Genomic DNA, 27127 nt, shown 5'->3' with positions numbered 1-27127 from the left:
CCCGTCTCACCCCCACTCCCCTCTCACCCCCACTCTCCTCTCCCCCCCCACTCCCCGACTCCCCCCCACTACCCTCTCCCCCCCCACTCCCCCCTCCACCCCCCTCACTCCCCGTCTCCCCCTGACTCCCCGTCTCCCCCCCCACTCCCCTCTCGCCCCCCACTCCCCTCTCCCCCCCACTCCCCGTCTCCCCCCCACTCCCTGTCTCCCCCCCCACTCCCCCTCCCCCCACCACTCCCCGTCTCCCCCTCACTCCCCGTCTCCTCCCCACTCCCCGTCTCCCCCCCACTCCCCGTCTCCCCTCACCCCCCACTCCACGTCTACCCCCCCACTCCCCGTCTCCCCACCACTCCCCGTCTCCCCCCCCACTCCCAGTCTCCCCCCCCACTCCCCATCTCCCCTCACCCCCCGTCCCCCCCCACTCCCCGTCTCCCCCCCCACTCCGTCTCCCCTCCCCCTCACTCCATGTCTCCCCCCCCACTCCCCGTCTCCCCCTCACTCCCCGTGTCCCCCACCACTCCCCGTCTCCCTCCCACTCCCAGTCATCCCCCACTCCCCGTCTCCCCTCCCCCTCACTCCCCGTCTCCCCCCCACTCCCCGTCTCCCCCCCACTCCCCGTCTCTCCCCCACTCCCCGTCTCTCCCCCACTCCCCGTCTCTCCCCCACTCCCCGTCTCCCCTCCCCCTCACTCCACGTCTCCCCCCCCACTCCCCGTCTCCTCCCCCACTCCCCGTCTCCCCTCCCCCTCACTCCACGTCTCCCCCCCACTCCCCGTCTCCCCCCCCACTCCCCGTCTCCTCTACCCCCCACTCCCCGTCTCCCCCCCCACACCCCGTCTCCCCCCACTCCCTGTCTCCTCTCCCACCCCCACTCCCCCCCAATCCCCGTCTCCCTCCCCAGTCCCCGTCTCCCCCCCCACTCCCCGTCTGCCCCCGCTCCCCGTCTCCCCTCCCACCCCCACTCCCCGTCTCCTCTCCCATCCCCACTCCCCGTCTCCAACCCACTCCCCGTCTCCCCCCCACTCCCCGTCTCCTCTCCCATCCCCACTCCCCGTCTCCCTCCTCACTCCCCGTCTCCCCCCCCACTCCGGTCTCCCCCCCCACTCCGCGTGTCCCCCCCACTCGTCTCCCCCCCCACTCCCAGTCTCCCCCCCAATCCCCGTCTCCCCTCCACTCCCCGTCTCCCCTCCACTCCCCGTCTCCCCCCCATCTCCCCGTCTCCCCCCCACTCCCCGTCTCCCCCCCACTCCCCGTCTCCCCCCCACTCCCCGTCTCCCCCCCACTCCGTCTCCCCTCCCCCTCACTCCACGTCTCCCCCCCCACTCCCCGTCTCCCCCTCACTCCCCGTCTCCCCTCCCCCTCACTCCCCGTCTCCCCCCCACTCCCCGTCTCACCCCCACTCCCCGTCTCTCCCCCACTCCCCGTCTCCCCTCCCCCTCACTCCACGTCTCCCCCCCACTCCCCGTCTCCCCCCCACTCCCTGTCTCCCCCCCCCACTGCCCGTCTCCGCTCCCCCTCACTCCCCGTCTCCCCCCCACTCCCCGTCTCCCCCCCCACTCCCCGTCTCCCCCCCCCACTCCCCGTCTCCCCCCCCACTCCCCGTCTCCCCCCCCACTCCCCGTCTCCCCCCCCACTCCCCGTCTCCCCCCCACTCCCCGTCTCCTCTACCCCCCACTCCTCGTCTCCCCCCACTCCCCGTCTCCCCCCCCACACACCGTCTCCCCCACTCCCTGTCTCCTCTCCCACCCCCACTCCCCCCCAATCCCCGTCTCCCTCCCCAGTCCCCGTCTCCCCCCCCACTCCCCGTCTCCCCCCGCTCCCCGTCTCCCCGTCTCCTCTCCCACCCCCGCTCCCCGTCTCCTCTCCCATCCCCACTCCCCGTCTCCAACCCACTCCCCGTCTCCCCCCCCACTCCCCGTCTCCTCTCCCCCCCCACTCCCCGCCTCCCCCCCCCACACCCCGCCTCCCCCCCACTCCTCGTCTCCCCCCCACTCCCCGTCTCCCCCCACTCCCTGTCTCCTCTCCCACCCCCACTCCCTGTCTCCCCCCCACTCCCCGTCTCCCCCCCCAGTCCCCATCTCCCCACCCACTCCCAGTCTCCCCCCACTCCCCGTCTCCAACCCACTCCCCGTCTCCCCCCCCCCCACTCCCCGTCTCCTCTCCCTCCTCACTCCCCGTCTCCCCCCCCCACTCCCGTCTACCCCTCCACTCCGCGTCTCCCCCCCCACTCGTCTCCCCCCCACTCCCCGTCTCCCCCCAATCCCGGTCTCCCCTCCACTCCCCGTCTCCCCTCCACTCCCCGTCTCCCCTCCACTCCCCGTCTCCCCCCCACTCCCCGTCTCCCCCCCCCACTCCCCGTCTCCCCCCCACTCCCCGTCTCCCCCCCACTCCCCGTCTCCCCCCCACTCCCCGTCTCCCCCCCCCACTCCCCGTCTCCCCCCCACTCCCCGTCTCCTCGCCCTCCTCACTCACCGTCTCCCCCCCACTCCCCGTCTCCCCCCCAATCCCCGTCTCACCCCCCACTCCCCGTCTCCCCCCCACTCCCCGTCTCCCCCCCCACTCCCCGTCTCCTCTACCCCCCACTCCCCGTCTCCCCCCCCACACCCCGTCTCCCCCCACTCCCTGTCTCCTCTCCCACCCCCACTCCCCCCCAATCCCCGTCTCCCTCCCCAGTCCCCGTCTCCCCCCCCACTCCCCGTCTGCCCCCGCTCCCCGTCTCCCCTCCCACCCCCACTCCCCGTCTCCTCTCCCATCCCCACTCCCCGTCTCCAACCCACTCCCCGTCTCCCCCCCCACTCCCCGTCTCCTCTCCCATCCCCACTCCCCGTCTCCCTCCTCACTCCCCGTCTCCCCCCCACTCCCGTCTCCCCCTCCACTCCGCGTGTCCCCCCCACTCGTCTCCCCCCCCCACTCCCAGTCTCCCCCCCAATCCCCGTCTCCCCTCCACTCCCCGTCTCCCCTCCACTCCCCGTCTCCCCCCCATCTCCCCGTCTCCCCCCCACTCCCCGTCTCCCCCCCACTCCCCGTCTCCCCCCCACTCCCCGTCTCCCCCCCCCCACTCCCCGTCTCCCCCCCACTCCGTCTCCCCTCCCCCTCACTCCACGTCTCCCCCCCCACTCCCCGTCTCCCCCTCACTCCCCGTCTCCCCTCCCCCTCACTCCCCGTCTCCCCCCCACTCCCCGTCTCACCCCCACTCCCCGTCTCTCCCCCACTCCCCGTCTCCCCTCCCCCTCACTCCACGTCTCCCCCCCACTCCCCGTCTCCCCCCCACTCCCTGTCTCCCCCCCCCACTGCCCGTCTCCGCTCCCCCTCACTCCCCGTCTCCCCCCCACTCCCCGTCTCCCCCCCCCACTCCCCGTCTCCCCCCCCACTCCCCGTCTCCCCCCCCACTCCCCGTCTCCCCCCCACTCCCCGTCTCCTCTACCCCCCACTCCCCGTCTCCCCCCCCACACCCCGTCTCCCCCCCACTCCTCGTCTCCCCCCACTCCCCGTCTCCCCCCCCACACACCGTCTCCCCCCACTCCCTGTCTCCTCTCCCACCCCCACTCCCCCCCAATCCCCGTCTCCCTCCCCAGTCCCCGTCTCCCCCCCCACTCCCCGTCTCCCCCCGCTCCCCGTCTCCCCCCACTCCCCGTCTCCTCTCCCACCCCCGCTCCCCGTCTCCTCTCCCATCCCCACTCCCCGTCTCCAACCCACTCCCCGTCTCCCCCCCCACTCCCCGTCTCCTCTCCCCCCCCACTCCCCGCCTCCCCCCCCCACACCCCGCCTCCCCCCCACTCCTCGTCTCCCCCCCACTCCCCGTCTCCCCCCACTCCCTGTCTCCTCTCCCACCCCCACTCCCTGTCTCCCCCCCACTCCCTGTCTCCCCACCCACTCCCAGTCTCCCCCCACTCCCCGTCTCCAACCCACTCCCCGTCTCCCCCCCCCCACTCCCCGTCTCCTCTCCCTCCTCACTCCCCGTCTCCCCCCCCCCACTCCCGTCTACCCCTCCACTCCGCGTCTCCCCCCCCACTCGTCTCCCCCCCCACTCCCCGTCTCCCCCCAATCCCGGTCTCCCCTCCACTCCCCGTCTCCCCTCCACTCCCCGTCTCCCCTCCACTCCCCGTCTCCCCCCCCACTCCCCGTCTCCCCCCCCCACTCCCCGTCTCCCCCCCACTCCCCGTCTCCCCCCCACTCCCCGTCTCCCCCCCACTCCCCGTCTCCCCCCCCCCACTCCCCGTCTCCCCCCCACTCCCCGTCTCCCCCCCACTCCCCGTCTCCTCGCCCTCCTCACTCACCGTCTCCCCCCCACTCCCCGTCTCCCCCCCAATCCCCGTCTCACCCCCCACTCCCCGTCTCCCCCCCACTCCCCGTCTCCCCCCCCACACCCCCCCCACTTCCCGTCTCCCCCACACTCCCCGTCTCCCCCACACTCCCCGTCGGCCCCCCACTCCCCGTCTCCCCCCCACTCTCCGTCTCCTCTCCCCCCCACTCCCCGTCTCCCCCCCACTCCCCGTCTCCCCCCCACTCCCCCGTCTCCCCCCCACTCCCCGTCTCCTCCCCCCTCCCCGTCTCCTCCCCCCTCCCCGTCTCCCCCCCACTCCCCGTCTCCCCTCCCCCCCACTCCCCGTCTCCTCCCCCCACACTCCCCGTCTCCCCCCCTCACTCCCCGTCTCCCTCCCCTCACTCCCCCCCCACTCCCCATCTCCCCCCCTCACTCCCCGTCTTCTCTCCCCCTCTCCCTCCTCACTCCCCGTCTCCCCCCTCACTCCCCATCTCCCCCCCCAACTACCCGTCTCCCCCCCACTCCCTGCCACCCCCCCTCACTCCCAGTCTCCTCCCCCCTAACTCCCCCCTCTCCCCCCACACCCGGTCTCCTCCCCCCCTCACTCCCCGTCTCCCCTCTCCTAACTCCCCGTCTCCTCTCCCCCCCTCACTCCCCGTCTCCCCCCCACTCCCCATCTCCTCTCCCCCCCCACTCCCCGTCTCCTCCCCCCCACACTCCCCGTCTCATCCCCCCCTCACTCCCCGTCTCCCCCCCAATCCCAGTCTCCTCTCCCCCCCATTCCCCGTCTCCTCTCCCCCCCCCACTCCCCATCTCCCCCTCACTCCCCGTCTCCCCCCCACTCCCCGTCTCCTCTCAGCCCCCCACTCCCCGTCTCCTCTCCCCCCCCACTCCCCATCTCCCCCCCACTCCCCGTCTCCCCCCCACTCCCCGTCTCCCCCCAATCCGTGGCCCCCCCTCCTCTCTCCCCCCCACTCCCCGTCTCCCCTCCACTCCCCGTCTCCCCCCGCACTCCCCGTCTCCCCCCCCACTCCCCGTCTCCTCTACCCCCCCACTCCCCGTCTCCCCCCTCCCCCTCACTCCCCGTCTCCCCTCCTCCCCCTCACTCCCCGTCTCCCCTCCTCACTCCCCGCCTCCCCCCCCACTCCCCGGCTCCCCCTCACACCCCGTCTCCCCCCCTCACTCCCCGTCTCCTCTCCCCCCCTCACTCCCCGTCTCCCCCCCACTCCCCGGCTCCCCCCCACTCCCCGTCTCCCCCCCACTCCCCGTCTCCCCCCCACTCCCCGCCTCCCCCCCACTCCTCGTTTCCCCAAACTCCCCGTCTCCCCCCCACTCCCCGTCTCCTCCCCCTCACTCCCCGTCTCCCCCCCACTCCCCGTCTCCCCCCCACTCCCCGTCTCCTCTCCCCCCCACTCCCCGTCTCCTCTCTCCCCCCTCACTCCCCGTCTGACCCCCACTCCCCGTCTCCCCCCCACTCAGTGTCCCCCCCACTCCCCGTCTCCCCCCCACTCCCCGTCTCCCCCCACTCCCCGTCTCCCCCCCACTCCCCGTCTCCCCCCCCACTCCCCGTCTCCCCACCCACACCCCGTCTCCTCTCCCCCCCTCACTCCCCGTCTCCCCCCCACTCCCCGGCTCCCCCCACTCCCCGTCTCCCCCCCACTCCCCGTCTCCCCCGCACTCCCCGTCTCCCCCCACTCCCCGCCTCCCCCCCACTCCTCGTTTCCCCAAGCTCCCCGTCTCCTCCCCCTCACTCCCCGTCTCCCCCCCCACTCCCCGTCTCCCCCCCACTCCCCGTCTCCTCTCCCCCCCACTCCCCGTCTCCTCTCTCCCCCCTCACTCCCCGTCTGCCCCCCACTCCCCGTCTCCCCCCCCCACTCCGTGTCCCCCCCACTCCCCGTCTCCCCCCACTCCCCGTCTCCCCCCCACTCCCCGTCTCCCCCCACTCCCCGTCTCCCCCCCCACTCCCCGTCTCCCCACCCACACCCCGTCTCCTCTCCCCCCCCACTCCCCGTCTCCCCCCCCACTCCCCGTCTCCCCCCACACTCCCCATCTCCCCCTCACTCCCCGTCTCCCCCCCCCACTCCCCGTCTCCCCCCCACTCCCCGTCTCCCCCCCACTCCCCGTCTCCTCGCCCTCCTCACTCACCGTCTCCCCCCCACTCCCCGTCTCCCCCCCCACTCCCCGTCTCCCCACCCACACCCCGTCTCCTCTCCCCCCCCACTCCCCGTCTCCCCCCCCACTCCCCGTCTCCCCCCACACTCCCCATCTCCCCCTCACTCCCCGTCTCCCCCCCCCCACTCCCCGTCTCCCCCCCACTCCCCGTCTCCCCCCCACTCCCCCGTCTCCCCCCCACTCCCCGTCTCCTCCCCCCTCCCCGTCTCCCCCCCACTCCCCGTCTCCCCTCCCCCCCACTCCCCGTCTCCTCCCCCCACACTCCCCGTCTCCCCCCCTCACTCCCCGTCTCCCTCCCCTCACTCCCCCCCCACTCCCCATCTCCCCCCCTCACTCCCCGTCTTCTCTCCCCCTCTCCCTCCTCACTCCCCGTCTCCCCCCTCACTCCCCATCTCCCCCCCCAACTACCCGTCTCCCCCCCACTCCCTGCCACCCCCCCTCACTCCCAGTCTCCTCCCCCCTAACTCCCCCCTCTCCCCCCACACCCGGTCTCCTCCCCCCCTCACTCCCCGTCTCCCCTCTCCTAACTCCCCGTCTCCTCTCCCCCCCTCACTCCCCGTCTCCCCCCCACTCCCCATCTCCTCTCCCCCCCCACTCCCCGTCTCCTCCCCCCCACACTCCCCGTCTCATCCCCCCCTCACTCCCCGTCTCCCCCCCAATCCCAGTCTCCTCTCCCCCCCATTCCCCGTCTCCTCTCCCCCCCCCACTCCCCATCTCCCCCTCACTCCCCGTCTCCCCCCCACTCCCCGTCTCCTCTCACCCCCCCACTCCCCGTCTCCTCTCCCCCCCCACTCCCCATCTCCCCCCCACTCCCCGTCTCCCCCCCACTCCCCGTCTCCCCCCAATCCGTGGCCCCCCCTCCTCTCTCCCCCCCACTCCCCGTCTCCCCTCCACTCCCCGTCTCCCCCCGCACTCCCCGTCTCCCCCCCCACTCCCCGTCTCCTCTACCCCCCCACTCCCCGTCTCCCCCCTCCCCCTCACTCCCCGTCTCCCCTCCTCCCCCTCACTCCCCGTCTCCCCTCCTCACTCCCCGCCTCCCCCCCCACTCCCCGGCTCCCCCTCACACCCCGTCTCCCCCCCTCACTCCCCGTCTCCTCTCCCCCCCTCACTCCCCGTCTCCCCCCCACTCCCCGGCTCCCCCCCACTCCCCGTCTCCCCCCCACTCCCCGTCTCCCCCCACTCCCCGCCTCCCCCCCACTCCTCGTTTCCCCAAACTCCCCGTCTCCCCCCCACTCCCCGTCTCCTCCCCCTCACTCCCCGTCTCCCCCCCACTCCCCGTCTCCCCCCCACTCCCCGTCTCCTCTCCCCCCCACTCCCCGTCTCCTCTCTCCCCCCTCACTCCCCGTCTGACCCCCACTCCCCGTCTCCCCCCCACTCAGTGTCCCCCCCACTCCCCGTCTCCCCCCCACTCCCCGTCTCCCCCCACTCCCCGTCTCCCCCCCACTCCCCGTCTCCCCCCCCACTCCCCGTCTCCCCACCCACACCCCGTCTCCTCTCCCCCCCTCACTCCCCGTCTCCCCCCCACTCCCCGGCTCCCCCCACTCCCCCCCACTCCCCGTCTCCCCCCCACTCCCCGTCTCCCCCCACTCCCCGCCTCCCCCCCACTCCTCGTTTCCCCAAGCTCCCCGTCTCCTCCCCCTCACTCCCCGTCTCCCCCCCCACTCCCCGTCTCCCCCCCACTCCCCGTCTCCTCTCCCCCCCACTCCCCGTCTCCTCTCTCCCCCCTCACTCCCCGTCTGCCCCCCACTCCCCGTCTCCCCCCCCCACTCCGTGTCCCCCCCACTCCCCGTCTCCCCCCACTCCCCGTCTCCCCCCCACTCCCCGTCTCCCCCCACTCCCCGTCTCCCCCCCCACTCCCCGTCTCCCCACCCACACCCCGTCTCCTCTCCCCCCCCACTCCCCGTCTCCCCCCCCACTCCCCGTCTCCCCCCACACTCCCCATCTCCCCCTCACTCCCCGTCTCCCCCCCCCCCACTCCCCGTCTCCCCCCCACTCCCCGTCTCCCCCCCACTCCCCGTCTCCTCGCCCTCCTCACTCACCGTCTCCCCCCCACTCCCCGTCTCCCCCCCAATCCCCGTCTCACCCCCCACTCCCCGTCTCCCCCCCACTCCCCGTCTCCCCCCCACACCCCCCCCACTTCCCGTCTCCCCCACACTCCCCGTCTCCCCCACACTCCCCGTCGGCCCCCCACTCCCCGTCTCCCCCCCCCACTCTCCGTCTCCTCTCCCCCCCACTCCCCGTCTCCCCCCCACTCCCCGTCTCCCCCCCACTCCCCCGTCTCCCCCCCACTCCCCGTCTCCTCCCCCCTCCCCGTCTCCCCCCCACTCCCCGTCTCCCCTCCCCCCCACTCCCCGTCTCCTCCCCCCACACTCCCCGTCTCCCCCCCTCACTCCCCGTCTCCCTCCCCTCACTCCCCCCCCACTCCCCATCTCCCCCCCTCACTCCCCGTCTTCTCTCCCCCTCTCCCTCCTCACTCCCCGTCTCCCCCCTCACTCCCCATCTCCCCCCCCAACTACCCGTCTCCCCCCCACTCCCTGCCACCCCCCCTCACTCCCAGTCTCCTCCCCCCTAACTCCCCCCTCTCCCCCCACACCCGGTCTCCTCCCCCCCTCACTCCCCGTCTCCCCTCTCCTAACTCCCCGTCTCCTCTCCCCCCCTCACTCCCCGTCTCCCCCCCACTCCCCATCTCCTCTCCCCCCCCACTCCCCGTCTCCTCCCCCCCACACTCCCCGTCTCATCCCCCCCTCACTCCCCGTCTCCCCCCCAATCCCAGTCTCCTCTCCCCCCCATTCCCCGTCTCCTCTCCCCCCCCCACTCCCCATCTCCCCCTCACTCCCCGTCTCCCCCCCACTCCCCGTCTCCTCTCACCCCCCCACTCCCCGTCTCCTCTCCCCCCCCACTCCCCATCTCCCCCCCACTCCCCGTCTCCCCCCCACTCCCCGTCTCCCCCCAATCCGTGGCCCCCCCTCCTCTCTCCCCCCCACTCCCCGTCTCCCCTCCACTCCCCGTCTCCCCCCCCACTCCCCGTCTCCCCCCCCACTCCCCGTCTCCTCTACCCCCCCACTCCCCGTCTCCCCCCTCCCCCTCACTCCCCGTCTCCCCTCCTCCCCCTCACTCCCCGTCTCCCCTCCTCACTCCCCGCCTCCCCCCCCACTCCCCGGCTCCCCCTCACACCCCGTCTCCCCCCCTCACTCCCCGTCTCCTCTCCCCCCCTCACTCCCCGTCTCCCCAACACTCCCCGGCTCCCCCCCACTCCCCGTCTCCCCCCCACTCCCCGTCTCCCCCCACTCCCCGCCTCCCCCCCACTCCTCGTTTCCCCAAACTCCCCGTCTCCCCCCCACTCCCCGTCTCCTCCCCCTCACTCCCCGTCTCCCCCCCACTCCCCGTCTCCCCCCCACTCCCCGTCTCCTCTCCCCCCCACTCCCCGTCTCCTCTCTCCCCCCTCACTCCCCGTCTGACCCCCACTCCCCGTCTCCCCCCCACTCAGTGTCCCCCCCACTCCCCGTCTCCCCCCCACTCCCCGTCTCCCCCCACTCCCCGTCTCCCCCCCACTCCCCGTCTCCCCCCCCACTCCCCGTCTCCCCACCCACACCCCGTCTCCTCTCCCCCCCTCACTCCCCGTCTCCCCCCCACTCCCCGGCTCACCCCACTCCCCGTCTCCCCCCCACTCCCCGTCTCCCCCCCACTCCCCGTCTCCCCCCACTCCCCGCCTCCCCCCCACTCCTCGTTTCCCCAAGCTCCCCGTCTCCTCCCCCTCACTCCCCGTCTCCCCCCCCCACTCCCCGTCTCCCCCCCACTCCCCGTCTCCTCTCCCCCCCACTCCCCGTCTCCTCTCTCCCCCCTCACTCCCCGTCTGCCCCCCACTCCCCGTCTCCCCCCCACACTCCGTGTCCCCCCCACTCCCCGTCTCCCCCCACTCCCCGTCTCCCCCCCCACTCCCCGTCTCCCCCCACTCCCCGTCTCCCCCCCCACTCCCCGTCTCCCCACCCACACCCCGTCTCCTCTCCCCCCCCACTCCCCGTCTCCCCCCCCACTCCCCGTCTCCCCCCACACTCCCCATCTCCCCCTCACTCCCCGTCTCCCCCCCCACTCCCCGTCTCCCCCCCACTCCCCGTCTCCTCTCCCCCCCCACTCCCCGTCTCCCCCCCCACTCCCCATCTCCCCCCCCACACTCCCCATCTCCCCCTCACTCCCCGTCTCCACCCTCACTCCCGCTCTCCTCTCCCCCCACCCTCACTCCCCGACTCCCCCCCACTCCCCGTCTCCCCCCACTCCGTGTCCCCCCCCTCTCCCCGTCTCCTCTCCCGCCCCCACTCCCCGTCTCCCCCCCACTCCCCGTCTCCCCCCCACTCCCCGTCTCCCCCCCCACTCCCCGTCTCCCCCCCCCACTCCCCGTCTCCCCACCCACACCCCGTCTCCTCTCCCCCCCCCCACTCCCCGTCTCCCCCCCCCACTCCCCGTCTCCCCCCCACTCCCCGTCTCCCCTCCACTCCCCGTCTCCCCCCCCACTCCCCGTCTCCCCCCCCACTCCCCGTCTCCTCTACCCCCCCACTCCCCGTCTCCCCCCTCCCCCTCACTCCCCGTCTCCCCTCCTCCCCCTCACTCCCCGTCTCCCCTCCTCACTCCCCGCCTCCCCCCCCACTCCCCGGCTCCCCCTCACACCCCGTCTCCCCCCCTCACTCCCCGTCTCCTCTCCCCCCCTCACTCCCCGTCTCCCCAACACTCCCCGGCTCCCCCCCACTCCCCGTCTCCCCCCCACTCCCCGTCTCCCCCCACTCCCCGCCTCCCCCCCACTCCTCGTTTCCCCAAACTCCCCGTCTCCCCCCCACTCCCCGTCTCCTCCCCCTCACTCCCCGTCTCCCCCCCACTCCCCGTCTCCCCCCCACTCCCCGTCTCCTCTCCCCCCCACTCCCCGTCTCCTCTCTCCCCCCTCACTCCCCGTCTGACCCCCACTCCCCGTCTCCCCCCCACTCAGTGTCCCCCCCACTCCCCGTCTCCCCCCCACTCCCCGTCTCCCCCCACTCCCCGTCTCCCCCCCACTCCCCGTCTCCCCCCCCACTCCCCGTCTCCCCACCCACACCCCGTCTCCTCTCCCCCCCTCACTCCCCGTCTCCCCCCCACTCCCCGGCTCACCCCACTCCCCGTCTCCCCCCCACTCCCCGTCTCCCCCCCACTCCCCGTCTCCCCCCACTCCCCGCCTCCCCCCCACTCCTCGTTTCCCCAAGCTCCCCGTCTCCTCCCCCTCACTCCCCGTCTCCCCCCCCACTCCCCGTCTCCCCCCCACTCCCCGTCTCCTCTCCCCCCCACTCCCCGTCTCCTCTCTCCCCCCTCACTCCCCGTCTGCCCCCCACTCCCCGTCTCCCCCCCACACTCCGTGTCCCCCCCACTCCCCGTCTCCCCCCACTCCCCGTCTCCCCCCCCACTCCCCGTCTCCCCCCACTCCCCGTCTCCCCCCCCACTCCCCGTCTCCCCACCCACACCCCGTCTCCTCTCCCCCCCCACTCCCCGTCTCCCCCCCCACTCCCCGTCTCCCCCCACACTCCCCATCTCCCCCTCACTCCCCGTCTCCCCCCCCACTCCCCGTCTCCCCCCCACTCCCCGTCTCCTCTCCCCCCCCACTCCCCGTCTCCCCCCCCACTCCCCATCTCCCCCCCCACACTCCCCATCTCCCCCTCACTCCCCGTCTCCCCCCCCACTCCCCGTCTCCCCCCACTCCCCGTCTCCCCCCCCACTCCCCGTCTCCCCACCCACACCCCGTCTCCTCTCCCCCCCCACTCCCCGTCTCCCCCCCCACTCCCCGTCTCCCCCCACACTCCCCATCTCCCCCTCACTCCCCGTCTCCCCCCCCCACTCCCCGTCTCCCCCCCACTCCCCGTCTCCTCTCCCCCCCCACTCCCCGTCTCCCCCCCCACTCCCCATCTCCCCCCCCACACTCCCCATCTCCCCCTCACTCCCCGTCTCCACCCTCACTCCCGCTCTCCTCTCCCCCCACCCTCACTCCCCGACTCCCCCCCACTCCCCGTCTCCCCCCACTCCGTGTCCCCCCCTCTCCCCGTCTCCTCTCCCGCCCCCACTCCCCGTCTCCCCCCCACTCCCCGTCTCCCCCCCACTCCCCGTCTCCCCCCCCACTCCCCGTCTCCCCCCCCCACTCCCCGTCTCCCCACCCACACCCCGTCTCCTCTCCCCCCCCCACTCCCCGTCTCCCCCCCCCCCACTCCCCGTCTCCCCCCACACTCCCCATCTCCCCCTCACTCCCCGTCTCCCCCCCTCACTCCCCGTCTCCTCTCCCCCCACCCTCACTGCCTGTCTCCCACCCACTCCCCGGCTCCCCCCCTCTCCCCGTCTCCTCTCCCGCCCCTACTCCCCGTCTCCCCCCCACTCCCCGTCTCCCCCCCACTCCCCGTCTCCCCCCCCCACTCCCCGTCTCCCCCCCCACTCCCCGTCTCCTCTCCCCCCCCACTCCCCGTCTCCCCCCCCACTCCCCATCTCCCCCCCACACTCCCCATCTCCCCCTCACTCCCCGTCTCCCCCCTCACTCCCGCTCTCCTCTCCCCCCACCCTCACTCCCCGTCTCCCCCCCCCACTCCCCGGCTCCCCCCCCACTCCCCGTCTCCCCCTCACTCCCCGTCTCCCCCCTCACTCCCCGTCTCCTCTCCCCCTCACTCCCCCCCTCCACCCTCCCCCCACTCCCCGTCTCCCCCACTCCCCGTCTCCCCCCCACTTCCCGTCTCCCCCCCTCACTCCCGCTCTCCTCTCCCCCCACTATCACTCCCCATCTCCCCCCCACTCCCCGTCTCCCCCCCACTCCCCGTCTCCCCCCCACTCCCCGTCTCCTCTCCCCCTCACTCCCCATCTCCTCTCCTCCCCCCTCACTCCCCCTCTCCGCCCTCACTCCACGTCTCCCCCCACCCTCACTCCCCATCTCCTCTCCCCCCCCCGCTCCCCATCTCCTCTCCCCCCCCTCACTCCACGTCTCCCCCCACCCTCACTCCCCATCTCCTCTCCCCCCCGCTCCCCATCTCATCTCCCCCCTCACTCCCCGTCTCCTCTCCCCCCCCTCACTCCCCCTCTCCCCCTCACACCCCGTCTCCTCTCCCCCCCCCACTCCCTGTGTTCTCTCCCCCCCCCACTCCCCGACTTCTCTCCCCCCCCACTCCCCGTCTTCTCTCCACCCCACTTGCCGTCTCCCCCCACCCCGTCTGCCCCCAACTCCCCGTCTCCCCCCCCTCACTCCCCGTCTCCACCCACACTCCCCGTCTCCCCCCTCCCCGTCTCCCCCCCACTCCCCGTCTCCCCCCTCACTCTCCTTTTCCCCCATCCCACTCCCCACACTCCCCGTCTCCCCCACTCCCCGTCTCCCCCCCCACTCCCCGTCTCCCCCCCACTCCCCGTCTCCCCCCCCACTCCCTGTCTCCCCCCTCACTCCCCTTTTCCCCCATCCCACTCCCCCACTCCCCCCCCCCATTCCCCGTCTCCCCTCCGATTATCGTCTCCCACTCTCATTCCCAGTCTTCCCCCCTCACTCCCAGTCTCCTCCCCGTCTCCCCCCCACTCCGTCTCCCCCCGGCTCCCACCCACTCCCCGTCTCCCCCCCCACTCCCCATCTCCCCCCCAGTCCCCGTCTCCCCCACTCCCCGTCTCCCCCCCACTCCCGGGCTCCCCCCCACTCCCCGTCTCACCCTCACTCCCCGTCTCCTCTCCCCCTCACTCCCCCCCCTCACTCCCCGCCTCCCCCCGACCCCCCCCCACTCCCCATCACCCCCCCACTCCCCGTCTCCCCCCATCTCCCCCCCACTCCCCGTCTCCCCCCACTCCCCGTCTACCCACTCCCCGTCTCCCCCCCACTCCCCATCTCCTCTCCCCCCTCACGCCCCGTCTCCCCCCCCACTCCCCGTCTCCCCCCCACTCCCCGTCTCCCCCCCACTCCCCGTCTCCCCCCACTCCCCGTCTCCCCCCCCACTCCCCATCTCCCCCCCCACTCCCCGTCTCCCCGCCACTCCCCGTCTCCCCCCCACTCCCCGTCTCCCCGTCTCCCTATCTCCCCCCCCACTCCCCGTCTCCCCCCCACTCCCCGTCTCCCCCACTCCCCCCCACTCCCCTCACTCCCCGTCTCCCCCCCTCACTCCCCCCCTCACTCCCCGTCTCCTCCCCCCTCACCCCCCGTCTACTCTCCCCCCCACACCCCATCTTCTCTCCCCCCCCTCACACCCCGTCTCCTCTCCCCCCCCTCACCCCCATCTGCCCTCCCCTCACTCCCCCTCACTCCACGTCTCCCCCCCTCACTCCTCGTCTCCTCTCCCCGCCCGCTCCCCATCTCCTCTCCCCCCCTCACTCCCCCTCTCCCCCCTCACTCCCCGTCTCCTCTCCCCCCCCACTCCCCTCCTTCTCTCCCCCCCCACTCCCCGTCTTCTCTCCCCCCCACTTGCCGTCTCCCCCCCACCCCGTCTCCCCCCAACTCCCCGTCTCCCCCCCACTCCCCGTCTCCCCCGCCACTCCCCGTCTCCCCCACACTCCCCGTCTCCCCCCCACTCCCCGTCTCCCCCCCACTCCCCGTGTCCCCCCCTCACTCCCCGTCTCTCCCCCCCTCACTCCCCGTCTTCCCCCCCCTCACTCCACGTCTCCTCCCCCTCACTCCCCGTCTCCTCCCCCCTCACTCCCCGTCTCCTCCCCCCCCACTCCCCGTCTCCCCCCTCACTCCCCGTCTACCCTCCCACTCCCCGTCTCCCGCCCCACTCCCGGTCTCCACCCCTCACTCCCCGTCTCCCCCCCACTCCCCGTCTCCCCCCCCATTCCCCGTCTCCCCTCCGATTATCGTCTCCCCCTCTCACTCCCAGACTCCCCCCTCACTCCCAGTCTCCTCCCCGTGTCCCCCCCCTCTCCCCGTCTCCTCTCCCCCCCCACTCCCCGTCACCCCCCCACTACCCTTCCCCCCACTCCCCGTCTCCCCCCCCACTCCCCGTCTCCTCTCCCCCCCACTCCCAGTCTCCCCCCCACTCCCCGTCTCCCCCCCACGCTCCCAATCTCCCCCCCTCACTCCCCGTCTCCCCCCCACTACCCGTCTCCCCCCCCACTCCCCGTCTCCCCCCCCCATTCCCCGTCTCCCCCCCCCATTCCCCGTCTCCCCCCCGATTATCGTCTCCCCCTCTCACTCCCAGTCTCCCCCCCTCACTCCCCGTCTCCTCCCCCCTTACTCCCCGTCTCCTCCCCCCTCACTCTCCGTCTACCCCCCACGCCTCGTCTACCGCCCCACTCCCCGTCTAACCCCCCACTCCCCGTCTCCCCCTCACTCCCCGTCTCCCCCCCTCACTCCCCGTCTACCCTCCCACTCCCCGTCTCCCCCCCTCACTCCCTGTCTACCCTCCCACTCCCCGTCTCGCCCCTCACTCCCCGTCTCCCCCCCATTCCCCCTCTCCCCCCCACTCCCCGTTTCACCCCCCCCATTCCCCGTCTCCCCCCCAATTATCGTCTCCCCCCTCACTCCCCGTCTCACCCCCCCACTCCCCGTCTCCTCCCCCCCTCACTCCCCGTCTCCTCCCCTCTTCACTCCCCGTCTCCTCCCGGTCTCCTCTCCCCCTAACTCCCCCTCTCCTCGCCCCCTCACACCCTGTCTCCCCCCCATTCCCCGTCTCCTCCCCACCCACTCCCCGTCTTCTCTCCCCCCCCACTTGCCGTCTCCTCCCACTCCCCGTCTCCCCCCCACTCCCCGTCTCCCCCCCACTCCCTGTCTCCCCCCCTGTCTCCCCCCCCACTCCCCTTTTCCCCCATCCCACTCCCCAAACTCCCCGTCTCCCCCACACTCCCCATCGCCCCCCCACTCATCGTCTCCCCCCCACTCCCCGTCTCCCCCCCCACCATCGCCCCCCCCCCACTCATCGTCTCCCCCCCACTCCCCGTCTCCCCCCCCCACTCCCCCTCTCCCCTCCCACTCCCCGTCTCCTCTCCCCCTCTCCCCCCTCACTCCCAGTCTCCTCCCGTCTCCTCCCCCCCTCACTCCCCGTCTCCTCCCCCCCCACTCCCCCTCTCCCCCCTCACTCCACATCTTTCGCCCCCCCCCCCTCACTCCCGGTCTCCTCTCCCCAGCTCCTCCCCCCCACTCCCCGTCTCCTCTCCCCCCTCACTCCCCGCCTCCCCTCACTCCCGGTCTCCGCTCCCCCTCACTCCCGGTCTCCTCTCCCCACCCCCCCTCACTCCCTGTCTCACCCACCCCCCCCTCCCCCCTCCTCGAAGAACTGCATTGAACTCTTACCTGGTTCAACGTGTAACGGTGGCATGCTGTCGATGTGGTGGGGTGGCATCACAAACACAGGCTGGTTGGTGTAGTACAGAGCCATGAAGCGGGCAAGTGACTGCACCACAGACAGGGCAGCCCCCACCCCAATATCCTGCGGCAGCGAAGAATCCAATCCCAGTCCCTCAGACCCTGGACACGGAGTCAAAGAGCATTCAGTATTCGGAACAAAACAGATAGAGGGGGAAAAACGTCACTCCCCTCACTGTAACTCTGATATACCCCACACCCCTCACTGTAACACTCTGATATACCCCACACCCCTCACTGTAACACTCTGATATACCCCACACCCCTCACTGTAACACTGATATACCCCACACCCCTCACTGTAACTCTGATATACCCCACACCCCTCACTGTAACACTCTGATATACCCCACATCCCTCACTGTAACTCTGATATACCCCACATCCCTCACTGTAACTCTGATATATCCCACACCCCTCACTGTAACACTGATATACCCCACACCCCTCACTGTAACTCTGATATACCCCACACCCCTCACTGTAACACTCTGATATACCCCACACCCCTCACTGTAACTCTGATATACCCCACACCCCTCACTGTAACTCTGATATACCCCACACCCCTCACTGTAACTCTGATATACCCCACACCCCACACTGTAACTCTGATATACCCCACATCCCTCACTGTAACTCTGATATACCCCACACCCCTCACTGTAACTCTGATATACCCCACACCCCTCACTGTAACTCTGATATACCCCACACCCCTCACTGTAACTCTGATATACCCCACACCCCTCACTGTAACTCTGATATACCCCACACCCCTCACTGTAACTCTGATATACCCCACATCCCTCACTGTAACACTCTGATATACCCCACACCCCTCACTGTAACACTGATATACCCCACACCCCTCACTGTAACTCTGATATACCCCACACCCCTCACTGTAACACTGATATACCCCACACCCCTCACTGTAACTCTGATATACCCCACACCCCTCACTGTAACACTGATATACCCCACACCCCTCACTGTAACTCTGATATACCCCACACCCCTCACTGTAACTCTGATATACCCCACATCCCTCACTGTAACACTGATATACCCCACACCCCTCACTGTAACACTGATATACCCCACGCCACTCACTGTAACACTGATATACCCCACACTCCTCACTGTAACTCTGATATACCCCACACCCCTCACTGTAACTCTGATATACCCCACACCCCTCACTGTAACACTGATATACCCCACACCCCTCACTGTAACTCTGATATACCCCACACCCCTCACAGTAACACTCTGATATACCCCACACCCCTCACTGTAACACTGATATACACCACACCCCTCACTGTAACACTCTGATATACCCCACACCCCTCACTGTAACTCTGATATACCCCACACCCCTCACTGTAACACTGATATACTCCACACCCCTCACTGTAACTCTGATATACCCCACACCCCTCACTGTAACTCTGATATACCCCACACACCTCACTGTAACACTGATATACCCCACACCCCTCACTGTAACACTCTGATATACCCCACACCCCTCACTGTAACACTGATATATCCCACACCCCTCACTGTAACACTCTGATATACCCCACACCCCTCACTGTAACTCTGATATACCCCACATCCCTCACTGTAACTCTGATATACCCCACATCCCTTACTGTAACTCTGATATACCCCACACCCATCACTGTAACACTCTGATATACCCCACACCCCTCACTGTAACACTCTGATATACCCCACACCCCCTCACTGTAACACTCTGATATACCCCACATCCCTCACTGTAACTCTGATATATCCCACACCCCTCACTGTAACACTCTGATACACCCCACACCCCTCACTGTAACACTGATATATCCCACACCCCTCACTGTAACTCTGATATACCCCACACCCCTCACTGTAACACTGATATACCCCACACCCCTCACTGTAACTCTGATATACCCCACACCCCTCACTGTAACACTCTGATATACCCCACACCCCTCACTGGAACACTCTGATATATCCCACACCCCTCACTGTAACACTCTGATATACCCCACACCCCTCACTGTAACTCTGATATACCCCACACCCCTCACTGTAACACTGATATATCCCACACCCCTCACAGTAACTCTGATATACCCCACACCCCTCACTGTAACACTGATATATCCCACACCCCTCACTGTAACTCTGATATACCCCACACCCCTCACTGTAACTCTGATATACCCCATACCCCTCACTGTAACACTCTGATATACCCCACACACCTCACTGTAACACTCTGATACACCCCACACCCCTCACTGTAACACTGATATATCCCACACCCCTCACTGTAACACTCTGATATTCCCCACACCCCTCACTGTAACTCTGATATACCCCACATCCCTCACTGTAACTCTGATATACCCCACATCCCTCACTGTAACACTCTGATATACCCCACACCCCTCACTGTAACACTCTGATATACCCCACACCCATCACTGTAACACTCTGATATACCCCACACCCCTCACTGTAACACTGATATATCCCACACACCTCACTGTAACTCTGATATACCCCACACCCCTCACTGTAACTCTGATATGCCCCACACCCCTCACTGTAACACTGATATACCCCACACCCCTCACTGTAACACTCTGATATACCCCACACCCCTCACTGTAACACTCTGATATACCCCACACCCCTCACTGTAACACTCTGATATACCCCACACCCCTCACTGTAACACTCTGATATATCCCACACCCCTCACGGTAACACTCTGATATACCCCACACCCCTCACTGTAACTCTCTGATATATCCCACACCCCTCACTGTAACACTGATATACCCCACACCCCTCACTGTAACACTCTGATATACCCCACACCCCTCACTGTAACACTGATATACCCCAAACCCCTCACTGTAACACTCTGATATACCCCACACCCCTCACTGTAACTCTTATATATCCCACACCCCTCACTGTCACACTCTGATATACCCCACACCCCTCACTGTAACACTCTGATATATCCCACACCCCTCACTGTAACACTGATATACCCCACACCCCTGACTGTAACTCTGATATACCCCACACCCCTGACTGTAACTCTGATATACCCCACACCCCTCACTGTAACTCTGATATACCCCACATCCTTCACTGTAACTCTGATATACCCCACACCCCTCACTGTAACTCTGATATACCCCACACCCCTCACTGTAACTCTAATATACCCCACACCCCTCACTGTAACTCTGATATACCCCACACCCCTCACTGTAACTCTGATATACCCCACATCCCTCACTGTAACACTGATATACCCCACACCCCTCACTGTAACAGTGATATATCCCACACCCCTCACTGTAACTCTGATATACCCCACGCCCCTCACTGTAACTCTGATATACCCCACACCCCTCACTGTAACTCTAATATACCCCACACCCCTCACTGTAACTCTGATATACCCCACACCCCTCACTGTAACTCTGATATACCCCACATCCCTCACTGTAACACTGATATACCCCACACCCCTCACTGTAACAGTGATATATCCCACACCCCTCACTGTAACTCTGATATACCCCACATCCCTCACTGTAACTCTGATATACCCCACACCCCTCACTGTAACACTGATATACCCCACACCCCTGACTGTAACACTGACATACCCCACACCCCTGACTGTAACTCTGATATACCCCACACCCCTCACTGTAACTCTGATATACCCCACATCCCTCACTGTAACTCTGATATACCCCACACCCCTCACTGTAACACTGATATATCCCACACCCCTCACTGTAACTCTGATATACCCCACACCCCTCACTGTAACACTGATATACCCCACACCCCTCACTGTAACACTGATATACCCCAACCCCTCACTGTAACACTCTGATATACCCCACACCCATCACTGTAACACTCTGATATACCCCACACCCATCACTGTAACACTCTGATATACCCCACACCCCTCACTGTAACACTGATATATCCCACACACCTCACTGTAACTCTGATATACCCCACACCCCTCACTGTAACTCTGATATGCCCCACACACCTCACTGTAACACTGATATACCCCACACCCCTCACTGTAACACTCTGATATACCCCACACCCCTCACTGTAACACTCTGATATACCCCACACCCCTCACTGTAACACTCTGATATACCCCACACCCCTCACTGTAACACTCTGATATATCCCACACCCCTCACTGTAACACTCTGATATACCCCACACCCCTCACTGTAACTCTCTGATATATCCCACACCCCTCACTGTAACACTGATATACCCCACACCCCTCACTGTAACACTCTGATATACCCCACACCCCTCACTGTAACACTGATATACCCCAAACCCCTCACTGTAACACTCTGATAGACCCCAAACCCCTCACTGTACCTCTGATATATCCCACACCCCTCACTGTCACACTCTGATATACCCCACACCCCTCACTGTAACACTCTGATATATCCCACACCCCTCACTGTAACACTGATATACCCCACACCCCTCACTGTAACACTGATATATCCCACACCCCTCACTGTAACTCTGATATACCCCACACCCCTCACTGTAACACTGATATACCCCACACCCCTCACTGTAACACTGATATACCCCACACCCCTCACTGTAACACTGATATACCCCACACCCCTCACTGTAACACTGATATACCCCACACCCCTCACTGTAACACTGATATATCCCACACCCCTCACAGTAACACTGATATATCCCACACCCCTCACTGTAACACTGATATATCCCACACCCCTCACTGTAACACTGATATACCCCACATCCCTCACTGTAACTCTGATATACCCCACACCCCTCACTGTAACACTGATATATCCCACACCCCTCACTGTAACTCTGATATACCCCACACCCCTCACTGAACACTGATATATCCCACATCCCTCACTGTAACTCTGATATACCCCACATCCCTCACTGTAACACTGATATACCCCACACCCCTCTCTGTAACTCTGATATACCCCTCACCCCTCACTGTAACTCTGATATACCCCACATCCCTCACTGTAACTCTGATATACCCCACACCCCTCACTGTAACTCTGATATACCCCACATCCCTCACTGTAACACTCTGATATACCCCACACCCCTCACTGTAACACTGAATTACCCCACTCCCCTGACTGTAACTCTGATATACCCCACACCCCTCACTGTAACACTGATATACCCCACACCCCTCACTGTAACTCTGATATACCCCACATCCCTCACTGTAACTCTGATATACCCCACATCCCTTACTGTAACTCTGATATACCCCACACCCATCACTGTAACACTCTGATATACCCCACACCCCTCACTGTAACACTGATATATCCCACACCCCTCACTGTAACTCTGATATACCCCACACCCCTCACTGTAACACTGATATACCCCACACCCCTCACTGTAACACTGATATACCCCACACCCCTCACTGTAACTCTGATATACCCCACACCCCTCACTGTAACTCTGATATACCCCACACCCCTCACTGTAACTCTGATATACCCCACACCCCTCACTGTAACACTGATCTACCCCACACCCCTCACTGTAACACTGATATACCCCACACCCCTCGCTGTAACACTCTGATAAACCCCACACCCCTCACTGTAACACTCTGATATACCCCACACCCCTCACTGTAACACTCTGATATACCCCACACCCCTTACTGTAACACTGATATACCCCACACCCCTCACTGTAACACTGATATACCCCACACCCCTCACTGTAACACTCTGATATACCCCACACCCTTCATTGTAACACTGATATACCCCACACCCCTCACTGTAACACTGATATACCCCACACCCCTCACTGTAACACTGATATACCCCACACCCCTCACTGTAACACTGATATACCCCACACCCCTCACTGTAACTCTGATATACCCCACACCCCTCACTGTAACACTCTGATATACCCCACACCCCTCACTGTAACACTCTGATATACCCCACACCCCTCACTGTAACACTGATATACCCCACACGCCTCACTGTAACACTCTGATATACCCTACACCCCTCACTGTAACACTCTGTTATACCCCACACCCCTCACTGTAACACTCTGATATACCCTACACCCCTCACTGTAACACTCTGATATACCCCACACCCCTCACTGTAACACTCTGTTATACCCCACACCCGTCACTGTAACACTCTGATATACCCTACACCCCTCACTGTAACACTCTGATCTACCCCACAACCCTCACTGGAACACTCTGATATACCCCACACCCCTCACTGTAACACTGATATACCCCACACCCCTCACTGTAACACTGATGTACCCCACACCCCTCACTGTAACACCTGATATACCCCACACCCCTCACTGTAACACTGATATACCCCACACCCCTCACTGTAACACTGATATATCCCACACCCCTCACTGTAACACTCTGATATACCCCACACCCCTCACTGTAACACTCTGATATACCCCACACCCCTCACTGTAACACTGATATACCCCACACCCCTCACTGTAACACTCTGATATACCCCACACCCCTCACTGTAACACTCTGACATACCCCACACACCTCACTGTAACACTCTGATATACCCCACACCCCTCACTGTAACTCTGATATACCCCACACCCCTCACTCTAACACTGATATACCCCACACCCCTCACTGTAACACTCTGATATACCCCACACCCCTCACTGTAACACTCTGATATACCCCACACCCCTCACTGTAACACTGATATATCCCACACCCCTCACTGTAACACTGATATTCCCCACACCCCTCACTGTAACTCTGATATACCCCAAACCCCTCACTGTAACTCTGATATACCCCACACCCCTCACTGTAACTCTGATATACCCCACACCCCTCACTGTAACACTGATATACCCCACACCCCTCACTGTAACACTGATATACCCCACACCCCTCACTGTAACTCTGATATACCCCACACCCCTCACTGTAACTCTGATATACCCCACACCCCTCACTGTAACACTGATATATACCACACCCCTCACTGTAACACTCTGATATACCCCACACCCCTCACTGTAACACTCTGATATACACCACACCCCTCACTGTAACACTGATATATCCCACACCCCTCACTGTAACACTCTGATATACCCCACACCCCTCACTGTAACACTGATATACCCCACACCCCTCACTGTAACACTGGTATACCCCACACCCCTCACTGTAACACTGATATACCCCACACCCCACACTGTAACACTGATATACCCCACACCCCTCACTGTAACACTGATATACCCCACACCCCTCACTGTAACTCTGATATACCCCACACCCCTCACTGTAACACTGATATATCCCACACCCCTCACTGTAACACTCTGATATACCCCACACCCCTCACTGTGACACTCTGATATACACCACACCCCCTCACTGTAACACTGATATACCCCACACCCCTCACTGTAACACTGATACATCCCACACCCCTCACTGTAACACTCTGATATACCCCACACCCCTCACTGTAACACTGATATACCCCACACCCCTCACTGTAACACTGATATACCCCACACCCCTCACTGTAACACTGATATACCCCACACACCTCACTGTAACACTGATATACCCACACCCCTCACTGTAACACTCTGATATACCCCACACCCCTCACTGTAACACTGATACATCCCACACCCCTCACTGTAACACTCTGATATACCCCACACCCCTCACTGTAACACTGATACATCCCACACCCCTCACTGTAACACTCTGATATACCCCACACCCCTCACTGTAACACTGATATACCCCACACCCCTCACTGTAACACTGATATACCCCACACCCCTCACTGTAACACTGATATACCCCACACCCCACACTGTAACACTGATATACCCCACACCCCTCACTGTAACACTGATATACCCCACACCCCTCACTGTAACACTGATATATCCCACACCCCTCACTGTAACTCTGATATACCCCACACCCCTCACTGTAACACTCTGATATACCCCACACCCCTCACTGTAACACTCTGATATACACCACACCCCTCACTGTAACACTGATATACCCCACACCCCTCACTGTAACACTGATACATCCCACACCCCTCACTGTAACACTCTGATATACCCCACACCCCTCACTGTAACACTGATATACCCCACACCCCTCACTGTAACACTGATATATCCCACACCCCTCACTGTAACTCTGATATACCCCACACCCCTCACTGTAACACTCTGATATACCCCACACCCCTCACTGTAACACTCTGATATACACCACACCCCTCACTGTAACACTGATATACCCCACACCCCTCACTGTAACACTGATACATCCCACACCCCTCACTGTAACACTCTGATATACCCCACACCCCTCACTGTAACACTGATATACCCCACACCCCTCACTGTAACACTGATATATCCCACACCCCTCACTGTAACACTGATATATCCCACACCCCTCACTGTAACACTCTGATATACCCCACACCCCTCACTGTAACACTCTGATATACACCACACCCCTCACTGTAACACTGATATACCCCACACCCCTCACTGTAACACTGATACATCCCACACCCCTCACTGTAACACTCTGATATACCCCACACCCCTCACTGTAACACTGATATACCCCACACCCCTCACTGTAACACTGATATACCCCACACCCCTCACTGTAACACTGATACATCCCACACCCCTCACTGTAACACTCTGATATACCCCACACCCCTCACTGTAACACTGATATACCCCACACCCCTCACTGTAACACTGATATATCCCACACCCCTCACTGTAACACTGATATACCCCACACCCCTCACTGTAACACTGATATACACCACACCCCTCACTGTAACTCTGATATCACACACTCATCATTCATAGAACTATAGAAACGCTGGAATAATCTTTGGGGTATCTCGACATCTGACCTTTCGCGGTCTCGGGCCAATCTTCCTTCAGTATCTCACCCACAAGCTGCTCACAGAAGTCGAGGGCAGCCCTGAGATTGTAGAGGTATAGCTGAGTGTAAAGAATGGCCAGGCTGTATCGTGTTTGGAGGTAAATCATTCTCTTCCCATCTGCAAATCAACAATGAAGCATGACTGGACAAGGTCAGGCTGAGTCCACCGGCCAGAATTCAACACAACCGTACAGATCACAAAGAAAATGAAGTAAGATGGAAGAGGTAGGAGAGGGTGATGGGGAAGGGGAGCAGACAGGTACAGTATAAGATGTAGAGGGGTCACGGGGTGCGGAGATACACGTTGAGAATTCGATAAAGTGAGCATCATCTCGGTGAAGAATTGACAGAAGGTCTCTGCAGCAGCAGAACAGGACGTTGTGGTATATCCTCTCACCTTGTCCCGTCTCCTCCTGAAGTGCTGCCCTCCAGATTTGCACAGATTCCAGGTACGAGCCCAGCAGAAAGCTCTCCTCACCTCCGAACAAGACAGAACAGGGCAGTGAAAAGACAGCCTATATTCCCAATTTCAGCTGAATGCGGATTCACAATGAGGAAACGTCAGTTTGATGTTTGCCAGTTCAGAGGGTGGATTCAGTGTGCGACGCGAGTAACAGGCAATCTGAGTGAGGGGGTAAAGGCTCTTCCCCAAAGGAAAAGTGAACCAATAGTCAGTGTTATGTCAGCAGTCGGGAGCCGTTCGGCCCACTGACCCCATGCTGACTCACTGTGGAGCAATCCAGACAGTTTGACTCCCCCGCTCTATCCCCGGGAGTTTATTTCCCTCAAATGTCCATCCAATTTCCTTCTGAAACCATGGTTCGACTCTGCTACCTCCCCCCCTCGCAGGCAGCGGGTTCCGGCTCTGCGTAAAAATGTTCATCATCACACTCCACCTGCATCTCTTTCCCAAAACCTTCAATCTGTGTTGCCTTGTCCTTACACCGTCAACTTCCGAGAACAGCTTTTGTAACCTGTCATAATCTCCTCCACCTCTGTCAAATCTCCCCCCAGTCTCCTTCACTCCAAGGAGAACAACACCAACTTCTGCAGCCTGACCTGAAACCCCCTCCGTCCCTGGAACCATTCTGGTAAATCTCCTCTGCACCTTCTCAAGGACCTGCACATCGCTCCAAAACTTTCAGCATAGCTTCCCTGCTTTTGAACTCCATAGCACAATGGAGATTTGATTGAGGTGTTCATAATCATGAGGATCTCCTAATTGATTTCTCCTTTCTGTA

General features: G+C 64.5%; 1 protein-coding gene across 1 annotated transcript in view; it reads right to left on the bottom strand.

Moving 5' to 3' along the window:
• The window catches only part of LOC140429943 (ciliogenesis and planar polarity effector 1-like), a 687141-nt gene that overhangs the window by 482576 nt on the left and 177438 nt on the right, over positions 1-27127 (bottom strand). The window contains exons 13-15 of the mRNA XM_072517533.1: positions 26284-26364; positions 25855-26004; positions 16682-16855 (exon numbers count right to left, since the gene is read on the bottom strand). Of these exons, the coding sequence (XP_072373634.1) occupies positions 16682-16855; positions 25855-26004; positions 26284-26364 (405 nt within the window). The remainder of the gene's footprint in view (positions 1-16681; positions 16856-25854; positions 26005-26283; positions 26365-27127) is intronic.

Source organism: Scyliorhinus torazame, chromosome 9 (genome assembly GCF_047496885.1).
Source record: "Scyliorhinus torazame isolate Kashiwa2021f chromosome 9, sScyTor2.1, whole genome shotgun sequence".
Lineage (NCBI taxonomy): Eukaryota > Metazoa > Chordata > Chondrichthyes > Carcharhiniformes > Scyliorhinidae > Scyliorhinus > Scyliorhinus torazame.
Note: the sequence above shows the minus strand (reverse complement) of the source record. Positions and strands in the feature narration are given on the sequence as shown.